The sequence below is a fragment of the Thermobia domestica genome, chromosome 12, assembly GCF_964235325.1.
Source record: "Thermobia domestica chromosome 12, izTheDome1.hap1.1, whole genome shotgun sequence".
Classification (NCBI taxonomy): Eukaryota; Metazoa; Arthropoda; class Insecta; order Zygentoma; family Lepismatidae; genus Thermobia; species Thermobia domestica.
Window position 1 is genome coordinate 229,180,941 of NC_137465.1, and position 26,078 is coordinate 229,207,018.

The window sequence follows — 26,078 nt, forward strand, 5'->3', positions numbered from 1 at the left end:
CCAGTATTATTCCGAGGTATTTGGCATCATCTCGGTTCTGGAGGGGTGTTCCAGCCAGAGGTGGACTGGCCATAATCAAGTACCGGCCCGATGGCCGCTGCGCCCTCCTTACATCAGTGCCTTTGCGCCCTCCTCGGGAAGGCGCACAGTTTCCTCTCTGAACATATTAAAAAAACAACAACAACAACAAAGCTATATACATAATTATTTTATAAATTCGCTAGCCTTTGGCCAGATAGGGCTCCACCCCAGACCCCGGTATTTGCTCGGCCTGCGGCTCTTTCTGTTTCCGGCGTGGGAATGCTATTAATGATATTAGATATACCCCTAAATATATAGATTTGACTCTAATATCGGTCATTTTGGACGATTTTTACATATCACCCTTACCAACCCCACGCTCCGCCCCAAATCCCAGTATTTGCTCGTCCTACGGCCTCGCTCTTTCTGTTTTTGGCTTTGGGAATGTCATTATAATGATCTTAGGGACTCTGAAATTTATAGATTTGACTCTAATATCGGTCATTTTGGATCATTTTTATATATCAACCCTCTCACCCCCACTGCTCCGCCCCCAGATCCAGTCTTTACTCGGCCTACGGCTTTGCCCTCTGGCCGAGTTTGGGTGATTATATATATATATATATATATCTTTGGGTTTCTCCAGAAAATTCAGATATTTTTGAAACAATCCCAGAAATGACTTGAGGTGTATTGGAACAAAACCCAAGCGTCCCTCTTGAGGCTATTGGGATAACTCGATGGAGAAGTAAAAGCAACGCTGCTGTAAAAATATTTGGACACTTTCATTACTGAGCACCCGACTCAAAGGATGCCAGACCAAGAAAATCAAAACCAATATATGTGGAACTCGTAACAGCTTTAAGTGTGATTGGCAATTCGCAAGAATTCAATTCCAAAGTCAAACATGATGCAATATCTCTCATCCAAAAGTTGTGCTCCTTTGAGACTATCATTGTGGCTATGATGTTTTTATTGATTTTTCAGCATACCACACCTTTATCAGACTACTTGCAAACAGAAAACTTAGACTATGTCCAAGCATAGCGCCTGATATCCTCAACTCAAAATAAGTTGAAAGAAGCTAGGGACCAGTTTGACAAAGTCTACAAAGCAGCAGAACACTTTGCAACAGAAATGTCAAATAGTATTGAAGGACTCATTTCAGATGTTCCTAATCTAGAACAAGTTACTATAGAAACAGAATTGCCTGAGGTAAGATGTAGAAAAAGAAAGAAAATGGCAGGGGAATCAGCTTCTGATGAAGTAATTGAAGACAGCAAATACAGATTTTAAGTAACCGTTTTCAACTGTGTTCTAGACCAAATTTCTAACAGCATGCAGGAACGACTTGCTGAAAATCAAAGCTTAGATTTAGAGTGTTTTGTTTCTAAGTTCAAGAGTTTAAGTCTGGTTTCGTAGTCACTGAAAAAAATCACTGAATTAATTCCTGATTGTGAAGAGGGAAAACCTAAAGAAGAGCTTCTTTCGTTTTCATCAATGTGGGAAGAGTTTTCAAAATCCCCTTATGAGAACCAAGAAAAGAATCAAGAAGCTGTTGAGGTTCGTACGATTGAAGATTTGATTGAAGAGGACAAGTTTTCTGAAGATTTCATGGAGGATGAGGAGGAATATTTGGGGCCGACTGACGATATTGTGGATTTAAGGTCTATAAAATGTGATGGAGTGAAGTGCAATTCTTGCTTTAAGTGCGCCTTCGATGTGATTCTGCAGTACAATATGTACTCAAGACTCTACACAGAATTATTCAAAGTTTATAAGTATCTCCTTACATTAGCGGCAACACAAGTGCTCTGTGAGCGAGCATTTTTAAAGCTCAGATACATAAAAAACAAGACTCCGTTTAAGACTTACAGATGAACATCTGGAATCATTGTTCTTGATGAACTCAGAAAGAGACATTCTGACCAAAATAGACAACAATCTTATTATTGACAAAATATGAGAAAAGCAAGGAGATGCGAAGGCTCCTTCAAGCATAAAGCAGTGACTTTACTTTCATTTTCCAGTTTTGTTTTTGATTTTCTTTTTTCGTTAGGTAGGTATATAATTCTAAATTTACTTTTGTTAATTTCTAGTAAATGTTTCATGTATACTTTTTATCAACGGTTTTAAAAATAGATGAAAAATAAGTTAATGTTATGATGAACACAGCTTTAAAAGGACAGAAGTGTGAAAAATAGCATAAGCCTCAAACTTAACTCAAATCTTCAGTTATAATTAGGCTGTTAACAAATGTAGCCGAAGAATTTAAACAACTGGTGTGATTTTTGTAGTCTCAGTTAAAGTGTGCAGATTTTATAGGCCTAATATATTTAGTACTCAAAGTCTCTTTGTTTATGAAAATATTGAGTTTGTATAATCGTGATTAACTGCAATAGCTACTTAATCTTTTGTTGTTTTTTGTGTAATAATTTTTCGGGACAAGCCCCCCGGCACTTCCTTTTATTAGGAGGAGGTATTCCATAGAAGCGATAGCCTCGGGTGGACGGCGCCCTCCCAGAGTATGTGACCGCGCCCTTTTTACATAGCCAGTCCACCCCTGGTGATCCTGACGTGAACCCTTCTTCTGTTTCTTGTGAAGTTTACTACTGAGGTCTTCTGTTCGCTGACTTTGATCTTCCACTCTTCAGACCATCGGTGGAGAAGTTCGGGCGGCGTGTCGTCTGAGGTATAGTTCAGCGTATCTGATGTTTCCATGGCTGGCAAAGATTGCCGTGTCGTCTGCGAATGTTGCTACCGCTGTGTTGGGGGTTGTGGGAATGTTCGCCGTGTACATGGCGTAGCGACCGAGCTCTAACCTATAATCTTAGCATTCAAACCTTTGATTTACGGTTATTTGTGATTTCATGTTTATAACAAAGACAAATATTTTTAAAAGAGTGTAGTTTAAATAAATTACTGAAATAAATATTTTTCACAAAGTTTATTTTTTTAAATTATTGTTCAAAGGCCTTTGCCTTTAGTAAGCCTTCTCCGACATACATGCAAATGAATTGTGCTGCCATCTTTGGAGCTCTTTTAAAATACACATATGTTTCTCGACAATGAAATCTCAGAAACTACAGGCTCTAGAAAGATGACGTTTTCACTGATCGATTGCAAATTTCATGTAGATTGTCCAGTTCTAATTGAATATTTAAAAAACATGGGCACTATTTCTTTAGTACATTTTTACGGGTACATTGGAAGTGTTGAACTTTCAAAAAAATAAAATAAAACATCACATCCTAATCATTACACATTCCAACACCACACTGTTGTATATAGCGGTTGTATATGTCTCCGGCATTTGTTTCATAGCCAAATAATAATGGAAAAGGAAGGATAACCATTTCCTGAAGGATGTCTATATTATCAGGCTGAATTTCTTTAAGGAGTTAGTTTATACTTAAACTTACGTCTCCCCGAAAATTTTATTTAACGTCTAGTTTTAACGTACAGGTTTTGAACTAATTCTCTGCTGTGTAACGTCACAATATAACCATCAATGCTAATTTTATGAGGACAATTCTGCCAGTGGGGTTTAGAATGTTACAACCTAGAGAACGCATCAAACGTCAGAAAATTGCAAAATGACACACACAATATATTACAACGTGGCTAAACTCAGAAAGTGGCTATAGAAGTGAAAAGCATATGGCTAAAAAGCCACTATTGGCTCTTTGGAAATTATGTGACTAACGACGTTCTCAAAATGGCCAGATCTCGTCACAAAGTGGCTAAATTGGCAACCCTAGTCGCAATACGAAGCAACTTACGCACAACCATGCCATGGTACATGGGGTATGTGCCATTCACATTCCTCACATTCCAGTGAAGCATGTAAAAGTACCTTTCAAGTGTCAGAAATTCCTCGAAAGGCACGTACCTAGCGACACGTGCTATGCATATGAAATGTACATTTCTCAAGTACCAGGTACGTAAACGGTACATATGGAACTTAAATGGCACGTTCCTAGAATGTACCTGGTTGGGTGGGGACGTCCAAACGTCGAGGGGTTGGGCGCCCCCACCTCATTACAGATGTCGGATATCGAGGTTGGGCAGACTGGTAAAACAGGACAGGCAGCAAACTGTGGCGGAACTAACATCAGACTTTAATGCTGGGCAAAGTGCAAGAGTGTCTGAACAAACAGTGTACCGAACACTCCTAACAATGGGCCTCCGCAGCCGACGACCCATCCATGTGCGAATGTTAACACCACGACATCGGCAACTATTACTGAAATGAACACGTGACCATCGCCACTGGACCTTAGCGCAGTGGCAGAGCGTTGCATTGTCTGATGAATCCCGATACCTTCTTAACATGAAGATGGGAGGATGCGAATTGAGAACAGCTCCTTGGCACCTATACTGAGGGATGGAGACAAGCTGGCGGCGGCCTAGTTGTGCTCTGGGGAACATTCACGTGAGTATCCATGTGAATGGAGCTCGAGCAAGGCAACATGACTACCGAGACGTATCGCACACTGCTTGCAGACTACGTAGCCCCCCTTCATGACGACCATGTTTCCCAACGGTAGTGGCGTTTTTCGACAAGATAATGCACCATGTCACAAGGCGAGGAGTGTGATGGAATAGTTTGAGGAACACAGGGGTGAGTTCCAAATGATGTGGTGGTCCCCCAGCTCGCCGGATCTGAACCTAATCGAACACATTTGGGATGTGATTTAACGTGACGTGAGAGCGCATCGCTCCCTCCCCGGAATTTACGGGAATTAGGTGAACTGGGATACATCTGCATATGTGGTGTCAACTCTCTCCAGCGACCTACCAAGGATCATTGCGTCCATGCCAAGACGCGTCGCCGTTGTTATCCGTGCCAAAGGGTAAGCATACTGATAATTAGGTAGGTAGTCATAATGTTCTGGCTGATGTATGTGTACATTTTATAGCACGGCCAACAAGAGATGGTCTCTGGCGTTTCTTACCACATGCGGTGGGACATGGCAGCCCCTACTTTGATACCAGTGTTACCAACCACGATCACTCTGTCTTATACCATTAATTAAATTGCCACTACAGTTGCACCGAAAAAAACCTTGACACGTGAGTAGTGGCAATGTCACTGCGAGCTGTCAGAGACGTTCTCTTACTGAACGCACTATAACTCATTTTCTCGAGACGAGTCGAGACAGGTATAAATCTCGACTCGTGCGCATCCCTAATTTGAATAGGGCCTACTAACTACTTGCAAGACAGAAGTAACACTATCTTAGTGTTGATATTTTTGTGATCGGCTGTGTATAACATTATGTTCATTTTTTAGTAATTAATCACGTAATTAATACACACACGTACCGTAATTTATACATGTGTGAGATAGAATGAAAAGGTAAATTTCCTAAAGATATCAAAGAAATAGGTACACTCATGTCCAAAATGATTGTTGCATATCTATAACTGTGTTCTTGTAAGAATATAATTTGAAAATGATCTTGCAGGATACTTTTAATACTAACACTATGCGTATATTTGTGGTAAATTTCATAGGAAAAGAACTATAAATAGGAAAATTAGAATGAATAAAACAAACTGTTGTTAAATGGACAAGAAAGATTTATTTTCGTTTTATTGTTCTTATTTACTGCTCTTTTAACATGAAATTTTCCACATACATGTCTTTGCCGATTATACACACACTAACATTATAAGAAATACGCAGCGAATTCTTTATCAAATTATATTCCTACAACAACATATTTATAGACATGCGCCAATAATTTTGGACATGAGTGTACATGATACAAATACGAAAGAATCTTCTAAAAGCAGAATTTTCATCATCTTACTTTTCCAGAAAAGAAAATGTTGCCCCTTCCTGACTGTTACTTCAAAATATGCTATCATGCCATTTTCAAAGGAAGTACAGTACCGTGTAAAGAAGGTCAAGTTGGTCCCAAGTGTAGAAAATATTGTAGAGATGAAAAAATCTTTATCTTTCTCCATTAAATATAATCGCAAGTGGATTATACTAGGCAAACTACATACATTAATTATAGCTACTGTGTCATAAAAAGCGATTATGAAGTGGAGTGTTTTATTTTGATTTTAAACATAAGACAAGGGACATTATTGTAAATCAGTCTCGCAAAATTCCGGATTGCAACGCTATACAAAAACGCAACAAGCAGCGCCGTAACTTATATTATTTTCTGGGGGCAAGGATTAATACGCGTATTTGGGCCCCCTAGAAAAAGTTGTTTCTCTAATTCTTTGGTTCCCTCTTTCCACCTTTCTTTTACTCTTTATGAGCCCCCGGAGCCTGTGGGCCCTCCCGCACGGCAAAGTCTGTGGGGTGGTTAGTTACACCCATGGGCCCTTTCCATACATGACAAATTAATTAAGGAGACAATATTGACAAATCTCAAAGCCATACGAATAAATATTGCTTCTAGGGCCCCTAATAGTAGACATTTTTTTTTTTACTGAAATGGGCCCAAGACTCATTTTTGTTTTTATTTACCTTTTGTACGCTGTTTTGTTTATGTAATATAGTAAATCTGTTTGATGCTTCATTTATAATTTCATGTTCGTATCGTATATGGAGTATGAAAATTTTGTCTTAAAGTGGGCCCCCTTAAATAACTGGGAGCTTCTCTGGGGGGGGGGGAAGTTGCCTCCCACAAGTTACGGCCCTGGCAACAAACAATTATAGCTCATGACGATTACCGCAAACTAAAACGAGACCTTGAATTCTTTGTCCATTAACTACTTTTACTATTAAATTGGGCAGAGTTGGTTCATCCTCATATTAAAACGGGAATAGTATTTACCTCTGGTGCATGAAGTCCCTGTGTTTATCCCAGCTTTTCCCAAGTGTGCACTCTGCTGAACAAATATCGTGTGCGTGGTTTTCTCGGGGTTCTTCTGTTTCCTCCCACTTTCTCCATTCCATCATTTCATTCATTCTCATCATCAGCATTCACTTTAGCCTACAAGACATAACTGTAGAAAGTAAAACTGAAAATTTCCATTTTTACTGCTAGTTAACCAATCTAATATTGAAACAACATACAGCGTCATGAGCAAAACGGATGTAAAATGATTTTTAATTTAAACCTTGAATGACACAATGGAAGATGGAATAAAATAAATGTACCAATACCAATAGTTTATCCCCCCTCCAAATCCAGATTATTAAATTGATCTAAACCTTCCTTCGTAGCAATGCTCCAAGCTTTAGCTCGTGTCTTGTACGCCCCTGCTGGTGATAATCAACGAGCCTATTTAACTGACCCAATCGCTTTTTGACATGCAACTCGCACTACATGTTTATTTTTTTTAAATATTGTAAACAGGTAAGTGTGCATAAAGATTGTAACATTTACTCTAGTTAATTAAAAATAAATAAACAGTTGTAAATATTCTGATATAAAACTGACATTTCTTGTACTTTCTAGAAGTTAATTAAATTAAATTAATTCATAATCGATGGCTTATTATATTAAATTAATAATTTCGTGATCTATTCATCCTGGAGAGTGATCGCATTTTACTTGATAAAAGCAATAATACTAAATCAACTTAAATAACATGTTTACAACAAAAAATACTGTTTTCGAAACGGATGCATGAGGTATTTTTGAATCAGCAAATTTTTCCAACCAATTCAAGGAGTTTTGAAGTTTGAAAAGATTCCACTAGTGGAAGTCCGTTAATTTTTGACATCTTCGAGTCAAGGTAATTGATCTGGATGTCACTGATTAAAATTGAGTTGTAATCCGTGAGCCAAATCGAATTATAAAAATCTAATGTGGAATGAGACGTGTGTCGAATCTTTGGAATAATCTAATGCAGCAGATTCTCATAATTCAGGAATATTAAGAAAACGAAATTTGTTCAAAGTTTAATGGATTTGTGATGCAAACTAGGCCTAATTAATTCGTGATTGTGGAGTAAAAATCTTCAATAATCTCAAAAGGGATGAAGAGGTAAGGATATTAGATTTTACCATGATGTTAAGGAAGGGAATTTAAGGCTTTTTGTTAATCAGATTACGGTATCAATGTATGTAGGCCTACAGTGGCTTAGTGCTAGAGCGCTTACCTCTGGTGCTTGGGGTTCCTGGCCCGATTCTCGATCAAGTAAGTTTGTGGTGGATAACATCCTGTCCGTGGGTTTTCTCGGGTACTCCAGTTTTCCCCACGTTCTCATTCAACCAGTTCTTCCATAATCATTCACTTACCTTGATCATCTGTCTCTTAAATTGCATAATTGTGGGACGTTAAACTGGAAGTTTTTTTAAATATACCTTACCTAGAATTGCTCCTTAATTTCCGCCGTTCACTGTTACCTGTTAATCACATTTTTTAAAAATATTATTTTCATGCTTCCTTTGCTCTTCACGAGATGCGTATTCATCTGTATTCTATCACTGCATAAAATTAGTACCTCCCAACTGATAAGTGCTGCAAGCTACGCACTATTTAGAAATAACGAAAATAAATCGTTACCCTCTCGTTTGCAACCAACACTACTACAGTATTATGTAAAAAAAATAAATAAATAAATAAATAAATAAAAATAAAGGAGGCTTGGGGCGGAGTCCCCTATCAAATACATGTCTGTGGAACATCAAAAATTACGAAACGCATACGTTGCCACATAGAGGATAATTATATTCATCATACATGATGTTTTTGTAGGAGGCAATACACTCAGGCCCTACTGCCGTAGAAAGTGTTTCTTAAGGGAGGAATTGCATAAATGGGTGCAGATTGACTTCAGGAGGGCTGAGCATGAGCACATATGTATGGCATAAAACTGCAGTGCATAAAACGAATTAACAAAAACAAACCAGCATGTGCTAGATGGTCACTAAAGAGCACGAATGCTTTTGTACAATCCTGTTATGAATCAAGTAACATGTTTTACAAATTTATTCCCCTATAAAATAGGATAGCATCCAAAATTTTGTCCCATTTCACCATATTTAGTTCGAATACAACTCCTCTCATTATTTTCCGTTCTACATTTCTGTATTTCCCTCCATTACTCCAGCATACACGTTCTAGATTCGTTGGCTGGAAGCAGTACCATATTATGCTCTATTGCTTATTTATCTAATATCGCATCAATATATAACAAAAAAAAAAAAAAAAATGAGAACTCATATAGTCCAGTATTTAAATTCGTTTTTGTTTCCTGATTAATCACTCTATACTGATTACCTTTATTACTTTTTTTCTTCCTCTCATGCTGACATTCGCCTGATTCTGTTTATTTTGCCTAAATTTTGTATTTCGGTGCTGCCATCTGAGGCAGTTAACCCGCTTCATTTTCTGAACTGGACCTAAATTAGAAGATTTTTTTTCTAGCATGACATAAAGTGTTCCATTGAAATTTTAAGAAGAATCGAGAAAAAATAATTCACCCAGTCAGTTAGTAAGTTAAATATCTGTGTAAATTATTCTTCTTAGCTAATATACTACAGCGTTCTCTTTCTGTGCAAACGGTTCCAGGTTCCATACAGGCCCGTAGCCAGGACACTAAGATAAGGGAGATATATTTTGGCAGAGCTAACTTCTGTTGACCTTGTATTCACACATACACACCAAACAATGTATAAATGTTTTTTGTTAATTAAGTTATGAATTTGTAAGCTAATAAAAGTCATAGTTATGTATGCATTACTGTATTTGTAAGTTTTTTTTATAGCATATATGTAATTATTTTGTAATTTTGAAACCGTATGCGTACTCGAGAATACTCTCAGTTGAATGCAAAACAGGAAAATAAATAAATAAACAACAGAAAGTTTCAGTGGGATTGAAGCTCGTTGCAGAAGGACTGAGCGTCCCACGGGCCTGGTTCAATACCATGAGATCCCAGATACAAACATGAAAAGTAGGAGCCCTCCTCGCTGGTCTAGTAGCTCATTTCTTGCATGTTGTCCTGAGATCGATTTCCGGTAGGAAAACATTGAAATTGGAACATTACGGTAATTCGGATTTCATATTAAACTGTAGATTAACATTTGACATTGCAATTCACATTTCACTTTTTTATGTTCATATATATGTATATATGAACATGTACATGCACATAAAATTACAAATTTGTAGTAAACAAGTAGGTTCTTACAGTGTTCATTTTCTAATAAGTAAAAGATCAAGGAAATTGCTTGCAATAAATTAATTTGTCAGAGTATTGACTTAGGTTTCCTATCTAGTAATGTATGCTGAATGTACACTGTAGGGAGCACTCGTAACTCAGTGGTTGGGCGCCCGTCTCTGGTGCGAGGGTTCCATGATTTGATCCCAGATCATGTGAGTTTGTGATGGACAACATTGTGTCCGCAGGTTTTCTCGAGGTTCTTTCGTTTCCTTCCAGTTGTTCATTCTATCAATTAATTATTCATTCTATTAATCCTTTAGATGACAGGGCATAATGGAATGTTAAGTTAAAGATTTCATTTCATTTACATAGCATCTTTTATTTCACTAGAATAAAATAAAATAAGATAATAATAAAAAATCTTTGAGATACTATGTAGTAAGTGACTAAAAATAGAAAACCCACTCACTCTCTTCAGTGGTAAAATACTGACATGTTCAAAAATTTTTGCTCCTATTATTACCAATTTCGTAGTAGTTAGTTCAAAAGGGTTCAGAGAAAAAAGCTTACAAACAAATATAAGTAGTAACAGGGTTTCCATCGACCTGGAAATTCTGGAAAACCTGGAAAAGTCAAGGAATTAGCTTACTTTTAAAAGATCTTGGAAAGGTTAGGGAAGAAAAGTAAAGTAACCTGAGTACGGAATTCTGTTTCTCAGAACCCATTTCTCTTTTTGCCTTGCCCGGTTATATGGTAGTTGACATTTTATAAAACAAATTTCTTTTGCACATTTTCTCTACTTACAAATACACACACACTATATACATATACATGCATAGTAGATAAGGAACATCCTGGTAGGGAAAAATATAGTTGATTTTTTTTTACGTTATATATATATATCTGGAAATTTGGAAATCATGACCTGGAAAACCTGGAAAAGTCAGGGAATTCGTTCTCCTCAAATAAGTAGGAACCCTGTAGTAAACTTATACTCTCTTCTTCTCTAGTAAATTGTCGGCAGGTTTAAAGTTTTCTTCCAAAACACTAATATGCCAAACCATTACAATATACACCAAAAGAAGAAGAAATGTAGTAAACTTCTATATTCAAATTGATTTCTGACTAGAACCTGCAGATGGTTCAGATAGATATGCGAAATAGTAGTCCCGAAAAAAATTATTTAGACGAGTAGGTAAGCAATTTCCTTTGGTTTACATTAAAAGGGATAAATTATTTTAAGGGTTGGCAGTATAAGAAGAAATGGAAATATGTAAATTTGCAATCAGTCAGTGCCCGAAGAAGGGAAGTGTTTTTCTCTGAAATAATTATAGAAAATTCTGTTAGTCAACAGTGGTATTGCAGACTTTATACAATAATGGTTATTTATCAGGGAAAAAATGGTAAGTTATAATTTTACAAGTTTAGTCATAATCGATAAAATCAAAGTAAAGCAAACTTGAGTGGCGTGGAGTTCTGAAGTCACAAGAAACAAGATTGATTTATAAAAGAATAAAAACTATACGTCTTTTATTTATAAGATTTCTCCGTTTACTTGTTTTTACCTTCCGTAATACCTCAGATTTCCTAATTCATTCCTTCTAAAATCTCTGATGAAGTCAACAAAATAGGAGAATAACCGAAATTATCCTATCTACAAAATTAAAAAGCAAAATGAACCTTAGATGAGCTCATTTATTCCTACTTTTAGATATTAGAAAGACAAATTTTTATCAAGAAGAAATTAACTTTTCCAGTCTGACGTACAATCCCTCTATTAAAAATCTTGTTACTTAAAAATTCCGACTATGCAAAGAATAAATTAAAACAATTTTACAATTCTTTAATACAAAATTCCAATAAAATGTAAATAGTATTAAAGAAAATGAAGTACAAAGTATCTGAGCTGAGAATTTTCATCCCTTTGACAGATTCATGTTGCCCAGCGGTAATGTGAAGAGAACATTGCCTTAGACTTGCACATTACGGATAATTAGCTATGTACAGGTAAATACGATGTGAAAATTTCATCTCGATATCTTTATTTTTGGCAGACTGGCGATATTGTTTTCGTAAGCCTTTGCACTACTGTTTTGGCGCACAGCTGACTTCAGACTCTAACAGCGGTCGCTTCTTTCTTATTTGACTGTTTGAAAAAGAATCTCAGCAAGTTTCAGAACTAAGAACAGTAGTATTGTTGTCAGATGCCACAGGTGGACAAAACGGAAACACTACAATAATAAAATGTTGTTCTTGGTTCGCTAAAGTTCATAAAGTGAATAAAGTAAAAATAATTTGTTTATATCCTGTGTGTGGACACTCGTTTAGCCAGTGCGACCGCAACTTCGGGTTTGTTCGAAACAAAATAATAATAATAATAATAATAATAATAAAAAAAAAACTTGGAGCGAATCGGATCTGCTAAGCCATGGTTAGAAACCATCGTTACCTGTCGACAGAATCCATCTCCTTTTGAATTGACAATAAATAAAGATTTGATTAAGGATTTGGACTCAGCTCTTGATCCTTTCTTTCATTCCAACCCATCATCAAAAACTTCAAACTATACCATTATGTAATATGTAATGATAAAGTACACTGTATCAGGCGTTCTGCTGTGTTCTATTACGTACATGCCAACATGTCAACATCTTATCTTTCAAAAACTAATATCGAAGAATTGAGTGATATTGACCCTAAGCCTGTCCCTTTTATTGGAGTGACCGAACAGAAATAGAAAGACGTTCGGTCTTTAATGAAGTTCTTGTCAGCTGAAGACAGCAACTAGATTGAATATATATTGAATGAGTATGAACAGGATTAAATCCATAGTACATCTATTGCCATGGGTAATAGCTTATATTTGCTTTAATTAGAATAAAGACATTATTGTGATGCATTAATAGTGTGCTATTTCTTCAACTAACAAGGATTTTCGAAAAAGGGGCACATAACATTTTATACAAATATGTTTATAAATATTTAGAGTAAAATATTTTTTCATTTAATACAAGTTACAGGGTGGCCACTCACCTGGAAAACCTGGAAAAGTCAGGGAAATTTTTAATTCTGGAAAAGTCAGGGAATTTTGATGAAAAACCGGGAATTTTTACTCGGGGGAAAATTTACGTTTTCCTGTATTCCTGGCCATTTAGCCGGTTTATTTATATACAAAATAGCTTTGGTCGCTGGGGGCTTCGCCCCCAGATCTCTCCTTCGTTCCAGGTTTCGTTTGTCTAGCTCTGCTGGTTTGGGCTGCGCATACTTTCTTCATATTCTTTTATCATTTAGTGCTGCCCATGAATTGAGCTGGAGCGAAATCGGAACCATTTTGTAATTCACACACTTGTTGCCCCTGCATCCCGTTTTGGTAGTCACATGATTAATATAAAGGCTGAACGGTAGTTGAGTGTTTGCGTCTCAATCATATCTAAAAAAGCTACTTTTTCGAACGACTGGCTGTCCAACCCAAATTTCTCATTGTGGCTTTCTGCTGTGAAGGACAACAGGAATGCTGCATTCTGTGAGATTTGCAGAAATACTTTTAGCCTCAGCAACATGGGGAAACGGGCTATTATTAGCCACATGGAAGGCAAAAAGCACACTGCAGCTGTGAAGAACTCTCTAGTAACTCGGCCGATAACAACTTTTTGTCAGCAAAAGAATGCAGTGGAATGTAGTGGTCAGAATCCAGGTCCTTTTTGTCCCGCTGAAGAACTGGTTGTAAGTAAAGAGATGCTGGTGGCTTCCGAAGAATCTATTAAAAATAAACATGCTAACGTTATAAAGTCGTTTCTAGTGTCTGAGTCAGTAACTAAAGCTGAAGTTCTGTGGTGTTTGCAGGCAGTAATGGAGTACTTGTCATTCCGATCTGCTTCCCGACTGGCAACAAATTTCAAGCTCATGTTCCCTGATAGCGAAATTTGTAGTAAGATGCAATTACAATGTACCAAGTTAGCTTATACTATCGTTCATGGTCTTGGACGACTTTTTAAAGGTGATCTTCTCAAAGAAATAGAAGCTTGCAAGCATTATGTTATTGGGTTTGATGAAAGCCTTAACAAAGTCTCGCAAAAGCAGTAAATGGACCTTACGATTCGGTTTTGGGACAATGAAAAAAACCAAGTGTCAGCAAGATATTTAAATTCAGTGTTCCTCGGACATTCAACGTCAGCAGACATTCAAGTTAATTTCAAGAATGGTATCTTAGGTTTGGACCTCAAGAAAATTGTTCAAGTTTCGATGGATGGCCCACATGTTAATTTCAAATTTTTAAGTGACCTGCAGAAAGATCTTGCAAGTTCACCTTCAGATCCAATTCTTCTTGATATTGGAAGTTGTGGGCTTTAAAGCTGCCATACTATGAATTGTGCTTTAAAGCTGCCATGCAAGCAACAGGTTGGAAATTAGAAGAATTCCTAAGGGCGTCTTATAATTTATTTATTCCAGCTCGTCGTGCAGATTACATAAGATGCACAGGGTCTTCTGTGTTTCCGAAAAAATTTTGCAGCATTAGATGGACAGAAAATTCAGACGTTGCTTCCCGGGCGATGGAAATATTACCGAACGTAAAGAAATACGTACAATGGGCTGTTGATGAGAAGAAAGTACCACAGTGCAAAAGCTTTGATACTGTAAGACATTTCACAAATGATAACCTGCTTGATGCAAAACTTGGCTTTTTCACAAAATTAGCAAAAACTGTTGAACCTTTCCTGCGTGAATTTCAGGGAGAAGCTCCATTAGCTCCTTTCCTTTACAACTCGCTCCAGGCCATAGTATTGTCTGTTGCAGGTCGTTTTGTAAAAGATAGTGTTTTGGAAGGCCGGCCATTGGTTAAGATTGATTTCAATAATAGCGAAAACTTAAAGCCAGCCAAGTTTGTAAACATTGGATACACATCAAAGGATGCTATACGAAAAGCCAATACCGTATCGGATAGACAGACTCTTGAATTTCGACAAGACTGTCGCGCAGGATGTTAGAAATTCATACTGAAAATAATGAACAGGTCACCTTTAAAATTCTACCTGACAAGAGCAATTCCTTCCCTGGATCCAAGTGTGTTTGTTATGGATGATACTGTAGCTGCAAAGAGATTGCCCGATTGCCTAGAAATTGTAGTATCCAAGAATTGGATTTCAGGAACATTAGCTGATGAAATCCAAGGTGAATTCAAAGTTTTTGCTAAAAATCCTCTTGTATTGGAAGCAATGAGGACTTATGACAGGAAAAGTAAGAGATTAGATGACCATTGGATGGAGATGCTGCATTTAGGCGCATGCTCAATACACATGACTGATTTTGTGAAATTTCTCGTCATTTTATCTCATGGAAATGCTAGTGTGGAGAGGGGATTTTCAATCAACAAAGAATGTTTAATTGAAAATCAAAACGAGTTGAGTCTAATTGCACTCAGGCAGGTACATGATAACATTTCAGCTGTGGGTAGTATTGATAAATTTCCAATTACAAAGAGGGTTGTCCATGCTGCCCGCAATGCTCATGGAGTATATGTTGAGTCTCTGAGGAATCAAGAAGAGGAAGAGAAGAAACAGAAGAAGAGAAATGCCATTAAGGATAAAGTTATTGAACTCGAGGCGAAGAAAATGAAGTTGTTGAATGATGTCAAGGAGAAACTGTTTGCAATTGATGATGAGATTGTTGGTTTGAGGTCTTAAAACATTTAAGTGGATGTGGTCTTAACTTCAGTTTAATTTTAGTGAACTGCAAATCTGTGATTTGAGGTTTTAAAACATTTCAGTAAAGTAGTGTTCGTTCCAGTAATTTGTGTTTTAGTAGTGGACTGTAAGTGTGTGTACTTTTGTGACTAGAATTAAGCTTAAGATTGGAAAGCGATAGAAATAGACATTCCTCTTCTCGTCCTGTGCAGCAGTTGGTTACAGTGGAGGGGAAACACACAGGAGAATTGAAAATTAGGCAAGTAAGTGATTAAAATTAGATTATTTATCTTCGCTAGTGTTTTTTGTGATTCTTTTTTTAATAATGATCCTCTAGTCCACATTGCATTTCGCTTGTAGCTTCTGTTTAAGCTTTGAAAAACAATGATATATCAATTTTAGATCTCTCTAGAAATTTTCTGGAAAACCGGGAAAATTTCTGGAAAAGTCAGGGAATTTTGAAATTCCAAATGAGTGGCCACCCTAAAGCTATTTATTGGACAAATAGATCATTTATTTTAAGAAAACCTGTAACAGGTATTTGCAAGATTATGTTATTGTTATATATTCTAATACAATTTTTAAGGCTCTTTTTCTCCATTCACGAAAACGGTCTATGTGCCCTTCTTCCGGAATATGCCTCAATTATTCTCTAATCTTTGGTTGAAATTACTTCTTAATTGTCAGTTTTCTCAGTAAAGAACTCCAAATTATTGCGTGATGTTCACTGAAGACGGACTTTTTGTCTTTTCGCAGCTCTTTTCATCAAAATATTTATAATTTTAGAAAATAATGTATATTAATGAGATTTACATATAAAGCATGTTCTTTATTTATTTGATTTTTTTTTTTTTTTTTTAAGTTGGAGATAATCTTTAAAGTTATATTGACTATCTCGTTTGTCACTGTGGACGGGAGAAGGCGCGGTAACTTTTTAGTAGCCGAAAGATGGTCTCTGATGCGGTGGACTACTGGTTCGCTACCAGAAAATGTGAGTTTGAAAATGAAATGAAATCTTTAAGTTTTACGTCCCACGATTATGCCGGTTAGGCTAAAGGAGACGGTGATGATGAGAGATGAGTGAAATGGTGGAATTAAGAAAGTGGGAGGAAACGTGAGAACCCAAAGAAAACCCACGAGCACGGTGTTTGTCCACCACAAAGTCCACACGGTGCGAGCTGGGATCGAACCAGGGACCCCAAGCACCGGAGGTGAACGCTCTACCACTGAGCCACCGCGCTTCCCAAAATGTGAGTTTGAGGTGAACAAAATAATGTTTGTGGGTTTTCTCGATGTTCTTCCGTTTTCTTCCACATTCCCATTTCACCAATTATTTCCTAATCATTCAGGACATAGAAGAATTAGAAAGATTTGGGAAATATGGAAAAATGCACAAGGAGGTGAAACCCATGGAACTTCAGAGTAAACAAGGGATATTACGATGGCAGTAGAAAATAAGAATGGGAAGTTAGTCCGCGAGAGAAGGGAAGTCTTAGGAGAATGGAAAGAATATATTGAGGACTTAATGTGAAAGTAGAGACAGGCAGAGTGGCCCAGATGTTGAAGTAGAAAATGAAGTAGCTGAGGATGATAAAGGGTTTAGTATTCTTCGAGATAAGTTTGAAAAAGCTGTTTCCGAGATTAGGAATGGAAAGTCAATCGGGATAGATAATATAACAATCGAATTCATTAAAAGTATGGGAGACAAGGGAAAGAAAGAATTGTTGCGAATATATGAAACAGGAGAGTGACTTTAAAAACTTCCTTAAGATAACCATGATACCAGTGGCTAAGAAATCGAACCCAAAGAGACATGAGGATTATAGAACTGTCTCATATCTCATGCATCAAATATTTTGCTTCGAATTCTGGACAGAAGGTTGTGTGGAAGAACAAATGAAAAAGTTGAGGAAGAAGAGTTCGGATTCAGGAGAAGTAAGGATACAAGAGATGCAATTGTATTATTAAGAGTGATGGGTGGAAGGTTTCTAGAAAAAGGGAAACAGGTGTCGTGGTATTTATTGATCTAGAAAAGACTTTGACCGCGTGAATTGGGAATTGTTGTTGGAAGTTCTAAAGAAGGTTGGGTTGGAATGAAAAATCGAAAACTCATAAGAAACTTATATGAACCAACAATTAAATACATTACAGAGCATACCCATCGCCCATGAAACTTACAGATTTCATTTTACTGAGCTATTTGACAGACCAGTAGAAGAAACTTTTCATAGTCTTTGCTCAAAATCTTAAACGAAATCTTTTCAGAAAATCAATAATTGTATGGGATTTTTTTTTCAAATATAAAACTGTTGTTAATTTTAATTTTCCTATTTTAAAATTACGTTTATTTTTGTTTAATTTAATTTATTTTTTTTTAAAATGTGTTTATTTTTGTTTACATATATATAGACCCTAATCATGTAGTATTATAGTGAACAGTATCGTGTATATGTTTTTTTTTTTTCCTTCGTTCTTTCCATTATCATCTTCAATTTTTCATTATCATCCATTGCCTGATAATCCGTCTTCTAAAGCTGAATGTAATCACGAGACGTTAAATTAAGTTAATAATTCATTTCATTTGGTTTCAGCTTATAGGCCTAACCAGTGTTTAGAAGTTTCAGAAAAGAAAATTTTCATTTCTTATAAACAATCAACATGGCTAGTGCAAGTGAAAGTTCATCGTGGGGAATTCAAGTTGGCAAGAAGGTTTGTAGATTATTCGAATTAAGTTGGAAGTTTCAGTTTAATTATCATATATATATATTTATTTAAAATAAGAAGTTAGAGAAATTGTAAAATTCCCTATGGGAATGTGAGAATGTGAAGATGCTTATATTGATTCCCATCATAAAAGATATAATCATTTAAACACTAACATAAAATGTTCGTAATGGCAAATTGGGAAATTTTGAAAGCTATACATTGTCGGCTCTGTCATATATGCAACACGTGCATTTGCACGGGGCGACAAAATCTGTCATAATTGTATTATTTAAAATAAATATTTCTTGTTGGAAACAGATTTCATGATGATGGTAGTTAAATTTACTAACCTGATCTTCTATTTGAATGCTACATTCATAAATCAAACTTTGGTCTCATTAGTTTAAGGTCACATGGACAATGCTAAAGCAAATGGTCAAACAAATCCCAGCACGAATTGCTTGATTGTTATCAAATACAAGAACTCAATTGACGAACAGTAACGAACACCTGTTTCATTTAGTTACTTATCACAGTTTTGATTGGATAACTAGTCTACTTGTTTTTGTCATAAACAAGTTCCTTATCACTGAAGGTGATTTTTTTTTAAATTTTACAGATGTAGAAGGAAAAATCAATAAATAAAGATAAAAGAGAAAGTTGCATTGGAATTGCGAACTGATATATTGAGATTGAACTTTGATATTGAATTGTATAAAAAGGATTACTATCTTCCCTCTGGAAGTATGTTCACTTTATTTTTCACTAACATAATCGATTATTATTTAAAGAAAAACAGACACAACGAGATTGTATTTGTAGTGTTTAGGTCTTTCTGAATTCGAGTGCTCTTTCCCTCCCTTTCGCTGTTCATAATGGGGTAGCATACTTAAAATCGTGGAGTTTAAGATTTGTTCTTTCTGGAGAAAGCGGAAGGGAGCGGCAAATGATGCCAAATTGCCTAAGGCCGACCCTGAAGCTATATGGAGGTATATGAAAAATAAATGTGAAAAATCAAGTCAATGTATTTTATTATAGAAATTCTATAATAAAAGTTATAGCCAACACATTAAAGTTTCTCCCTCTCATTTCTTAAATCATGTCATTAAATTTACTACAGTTAAATTTAATACTGCAGTTAAATTTACTACTGAAACATTCATTTATGGGTCGCTTGAGACGTTTTTGAAAGAAAGAAAAAAAAACTTCCAATAAAAGAACACCTTCAAAAATAAATTGTCATGTTTGTATTTTTCAGATGAAATGACTTATATCATGTTGTGAAGTTGTTAATGAAATTTCTTTTTAATGAACAAAATGGCTTGAGTCGTTTTTGAGAAAATGTTTCATAAAAACTTACTCTCAAGAGTAATCTACACCTGGATTTTTTCCAGAAAAAATATTTATACCATATTATAAAGGTTCAAAATGAAATATTGATTTTTAAAATATAAACAAGATTGCTGGAGCCGTTTTCGAGAAATTTCGTGTTTTTTTTAAAAAAAATTATCTTCTGTAAACTAGCATTACTTTTTTATTTATTTATTTTATTTTTATTTATTTATTTATTTATTTATTTATTGGTAAGGGAGGGGAAGCAGGTAGGAAGATTCAAAAGATCCCTTGGAGAATTTTACATAATCCTTAACTTTTTGTCCGGATAGATTAAACGGTTTGGCCCTTAAGTGAGAATACATACATCAGGACGTTGGAAAAGACAGACAAATATCCAGAAACCACTTTTTCTTTGTGTAGAGATCACGAAACGCTTAAATCTTTGAAATTCGAATTTGATATTTTTCATCATTACTATTACTTATTTAGCCTTTCGAAATAATAGAAGGTGTGTAATAACTGTAAAGTTGTTCAAGCAACATTAATTGTTCTATCCAATATGAAATCTCACCAATCATAAGTCTGGGAAATAACTATACAATCTCAAAAGTAAGTTAGTTCAAATAAATTCTTAACTTTATCTAGATCTCTTTTAAATGAAATTCTTACATATTAGAGTGAGAACAATTGTATTCAATATCATCTTTATATCTGCTTCAGATAAGTCCAAATTTAATTACAAATATCATTAGATTTTTAAAAAATATCATTTTAGGTACGGTAAAGGTTACTTGTTACATTCTGGAAACAGATGAACGTCATTAGAAGTGAGCTTTAGTGTGCCTAAAATGAGATTTTCTTTCATTACATAATGGAAATCATGAGACGTCATTCAATTAGCAGCGGGAAATTACATAAATAAATAAACAACTGACGAAGGTGGGGATTCCCGTCACGGAAAAATTTCGGCATTATTGAATATTTAGACGCATTCCTGATTTTAATTTAATAGTTGTTATAATGCGTCAATGTTGTTCCTTCCGTAAGGCTTTTATTACGTTTAACCGGAAATTATTACAAACAAGTATACTGCACAATTTCTTTTAACATCATAAATAACGTAAGTGTATAAATCAAATGATTATATGACAGTGTCTGTGGAAATTTATAACACTCCCATTAGATACGCACACTAAGCATGGATGGTGTGCGTATACGACTACCTAATACATAATACGACTTACCTAATACACATACGACTTACCTAATACACAATAACACGCATGTAAAAATAAACTATCACGCTACAGTTTCGACTATGTAACATAGCCGAAACTGTAGCGTGATAGTGCTTTTTTTTTTTTTAACATATTGTCACATAGCCTTGCTCAGTGTGTTATTGTGTCTTAATACAAAATGGAAACAAGGCCTGATAGAATAGTTATAGGACTTACCTAGTATCTATTTATCGGTATACTATTTATCAACCTCTTTTATACCCAAAGTGTGTTTGTTAGAAATGTTAAGTTTCGAATTTTCGTATCCTTACGGCTTACTTTATCATTAGACTTACAAAAAGAGGTTAGTAAAAGATTCTTTTAGATATCGAAGTCAAGTTACCATTTAAAGCAATTGCCAATATTACCATTTCAAACAAAATTTGAAACTCATTCCTCATAAGCTTCTGTGATTTTCCAATTTTATAAAATAATAAATGGTGTTCGGAGATATGTTTCGAAGTCGTATTTCTTCAACCTCTCCTCGTGTCGACAGAGTTCCACTAATTACATAACCTTTTTTTCTTACATAGTTAATCCGTGATATTGTAGTTCTCTTGAAAATTTCATAAACTGTCTAGACTTGAAAATATACAATTAGTGTACAACAGAAAACGAACAGCTAATGCAGTCTATGATTATACAGCCAGAAGGCGGCATAGTGAAACAATAGTATTTTATTACAGCACTTTCCACATCACTTCGAACAATAACACTAGTATAAGTACAAAAACATGAATAAAATACTAAGAAATAACGTGGATGAAATTATGTACGCAAAAGAAGTAAAGTCTATTGTACTTTACCACTACCATATATATATATTTCACATTTTGATCTTTGCTAAAGAAAACGTGAGAAATGTTTCAGAGTTAAATGAAAATAAATGTATATATACAACATAGGAACAAGAAAGATTTCCACATGCTACCTCATAATACATCATTATATGAATAAAGTCTGAGATACGAGGGCTATTTTTTTAAGTAAGGCCCGATTGTCAATAGGAACAAAACTAGTAAAGAAAGTGGCATATATTTTTGGTTATTTCCTCTGTGCACATTAAGTTATTTTTCTACATAGTTACTTATCATAGCGTTCGACAAGTTTGTGCATGCCTACGTCTAGAAATCACCCGCCTGTAGCCGAAGCTTTGTCACAGGTGGGTGATTTCTACGACGTGAAATGCAAGAACTTGTCAAACGCTATGATAAATGTTTAAACAAACATGATAACTATGTAGAAAAAAAACTTAATGTATAAAAAGAAAATGAAAATATGTATGGTACTATGTGTAGTGTACTAGGTTTGTTTCTATTGACAGTTGGATTTTACTTAAAAAATAACCGTCATATATGGCAATTAAAATATACAACAAATTTCCAAACAAAATTAAATCACTACAAAATACGTACAAATTTAGAAAGATGGTTAGAAATTCTCAGCATTCTCATTGTTTTATTCTGTACTTGAACACCGTAATTAGCTAATGTGCTGTTCATAGAGGGAAAATGATTATTCATAACTCCTAATTTATGAAAATACTTTCAATTACTATGTATTTGCAAAATTATATATTTATATTGTGCAGCGAAACTAGTGATTATGTTTTTATGATTCGAACCATACGTGTAGTACGTATCCTTGTATTCAATACATGAAAAAGGACCAATACAAATATACTAATTATATACTCATAAGTCCACATAGTTTACAAGAGAGTCATAATATCAAGAATCAGAGATGTAAAGGGGGAGTGAAAGAATATAATTAACGTAGTAACGCCAGGATGAAGAGCAAGACAACTTTGAAATATATATCTATTTAATTATTTTTGGCAAAAACAAAAATACCAGCTAAGCTTTAAACTTATTCTGGAATTTTATTATTTTCTGTAGTAACTATCCATATGCTATAATACTTATTGGTCCCTCTATGCAATCACCTTCCTATCTATTCTCTTCGGACCGCCATCAGTGAAAAAGCGCTAACTTTTACTTTATAATTTCATAATAAACTCATTGGTGCCTGAAGAGCGCAATTTTTCAGTGTAATTAAGCTTACAATGTTCATGTACCGTGTCATAAGAATATCTACATTCTATTGTGAAACAAAATGTTGTTGACTAACTATTTTATAGACGAATATTAAATTAGAACTTTGAGAATAAAGTATCTCTATTTCTTTCAGAAAAAGAGTTCTAACGTAAAACCACTCAGAAAAGTTGAGTGTTTAGCATTTGAAGGTAATCTGATGGTTCAGCAAAATAACTTTGAGGATGCTATCAAATACTATTCTCGAGCTCTTGAGCTGCAGCCGGGAGATAGAACATTGTATAACAACAGAAGTTATTGTTACTACAAAACAGAGCAATTTGACAAGTAAGTAACATAATTATTAGAGACATAAGCGAAATAAATTAACACAAAAGTTAAAGAAAGTGATTTTATGCTTACTAATTTATGTTTAATCAAAATGTGTTTTGAATAATAAGAAGCCATTTGTCACAAAATGAATAAAAAATGACATTCAATTTAATAGATTTAGGTTAGGACATAGTTTATAGAATAAGTTCGCGAACATTCATCTTTACAAACTCTTTCTCGTTCTACTTTTGAAATTTGTTTAGTGTATCTATGACAATTCGGGTATTTTGTTCACTGAATACTTGCTGTTTAGGTTATTGTTTTTACACTCAATATATATCCATTCTTCTAACAGTGCCCCTCCCCCTCCCCCTTCTAGATGCTTCGTCAAAATCCCACAAATTTACCATTCTCCCCTCCAGGGATGGCTTTAGTTTTTTTAATTTTCTGTAAGCCCGCTCATTCGCTTATGGATATATATACACAGGGCTTGAAAAATCCATTCGCCTGCTCGCCAGTAGCGAGTACATTCTTACATTTGGCGAGTGAAGTCCGATTAAACACTATGACTGCAAAATGGTCTGGCTAGTAGATTTTTTTAGCTGGCTAGTGCTTGCAAACAAAATTTTTCAACCCCTGCATATACACATTAGATTGATTATTGAGAGTAGGAAATTACTTTTACAGTAGTGGTTGATGCTATTTGTTAAACAATTATCTACCATTAATATAAATAGTGGAAAATACATTTACTCTTTATTGTATCTTTTAGGTTTATACATTTTCCAAAAGTTTTGGGTAGGCTCATGTCTACCCGGCCTATCCGCTAAAGCCGCCACTGCTCCGTCCCCCCGAAAAATGAGAGTGGAGGAGTCTGAAGTTGATTCTGTCAAAACTAAGATAACGTTCTTTGTAGACTAACTTTAATTCAATTTCGGAACTTTTCACCGTTCTTAACCTTATGACGCCTGCCTTTCAAAATTTACGTTAATGCCAACCTGGGGTCCGTGCGGACACCAATCAATATTATAGTTAGTAATCACCTTTTTTATTGACTTTTATTTCATTATATTGTTGAATACAGTTCCTTACTTTTATTTACTGTAGTATAGTTAAACACATTATATATATATATATATATATATATATATATATACACAGGGTGGTAGGTAACTCCACTGACAAACTTTGGGAGGTGATTCCTTATATGAAATGAAAGAAAAAATTCTAATAAACATGGGACGAAAAACCTCTCCTTTCAGAGTTATGAGCCGCCAAAAATTCGAAAATTCACGTTTCGAAACGCTTTGCCTTAGAAACTACAGGACCGATCCCAACCGGTTTAAGGAATTACAAAGGAACTAGTATGCGCTCTATCTAAATATCCATGTTTTACCGTGGTCCGTTATCGGCAAAACGAACTGTAAAAAGGAAGTTGAGGTATAGGGATACTCCTTTAAGTACTAATGGCGCGTTCGTCTCGCCGATAACGGAGGATGTTGAAACATGGATATTTAGATAGAGCGCATACTAGTTCCTGTGTAACTCCTTAAACCGCTTGGGATAGGTTCTATAGTTTCTAAGGCAGGGCGTTTCAAAACATGATTTTTCGAATTTTCGGCGGTTCATAACTCTGAAAGGAGACGTTTTTCGACCTATGTTTATCAGAACTTTTTCTTTCATTTCATATAAGGAATCACCTCCCAAAGTTTGTCGGTGGAGTTACCTACCACCCTGTATATATATATATATATATATATATATAGTGAAGCATTTGTATACTACAACACATTCTAATTATGTTTACTATGTACTACATTTTCACTTTTCTTTCAATTAATAACATTTTACGGTAATATAATTTACTTCAGAATCCACCAGCACATAAGGGTATGTTACACAGTTTTTTCACATGTCCCGGGAAAGCTGGATTACCACAATTAGTCCATCGTGTTCTTTACTTTCTATCCTTATCTTGTGGGTAAAGAATGCATCAATGGTTCTTGTCGTGGGTCATTCCAGAACGTCTTTTAATCTACTTCAGGATACTAATCGCAGTAATAGCTTGTTTGGCTTTACTTTGCATGCACTGGGAATTTTCAAAATGCCTCTGGATTTCTTTTTCCATTGATTGACGTCCAAAGTTCTTTAGGAATATTTTTCTCCTTTTGAGTTGTGGTAGCATTGTATTGTGAGAACTTTGTCTACGAAAGCAGCATCGAAACAATTCCTTCACAATCAATAATATTGCAGCAAAAAAAAAAAAAAAAAAAAAAAAAAAAAAAAAAACCAACATCTCACTTTGTTCTCCAGGGATGGTCGACTGTATTCACACCCGACTTAGTTTTATTATACGTTATGATAATATCCGATTCTTTGTTTTCGGGAAGTACAGTCTTATCATGGTGCATATAAGACAATAGCAGGATAATCTATTTTTCTTCGGGACATAGTTCGCATAGGTCAACTCTTCTTCAAAGAACAAGAGATCATACATTTTCGGATCGCTCGTGGATTTCAAACTTTCCCTAGTGATGTCCCGTTTGCACTTTCTCAATGCCAAAAACTGTTGTTCTCTGAAGAAGTAACTCTTCGGTGAGTTCGGT

General features: G+C 35.3%; 1 protein-coding gene across 4 annotated transcripts in view; it reads left to right on the forward strand.

Moving 5' to 3' along the window:
* Nucleotides 1-7,327: 7,327 nt before the first annotated feature.
* Nucleotides 7,328-26,078, forward strand: part of LOC145667096 (uncharacterized) — a 96,132-nt gene continuing 77,381 nt past the window's right edge. Inside the window, exons 1-3 of one of the 4 annotated variants that reach the window (XM_081734823.1) lie at nt 7,328-7,349; nt 18,380-18,497; nt 23,297-23,487. In XM_081734823.1, the coding sequence (XP_081590949.1) occupies nt 18,447-18,497; nt 23,297-23,487 (242 nt within the window). In that variant the 5' untranslated portion in view covers nt 7,328-7,349; nt 18,380-18,446. Of the gene's footprint in view, nt 7,350-7,630; nt 7,983-18,379; nt 18,498-23,296; nt 23,488-26,078 lie in introns of those variants that run through there. The other 3 variants (XM_081734825.1, XM_081734824.1, XM_081734822.1) reach the window with 3 other exon arrangements.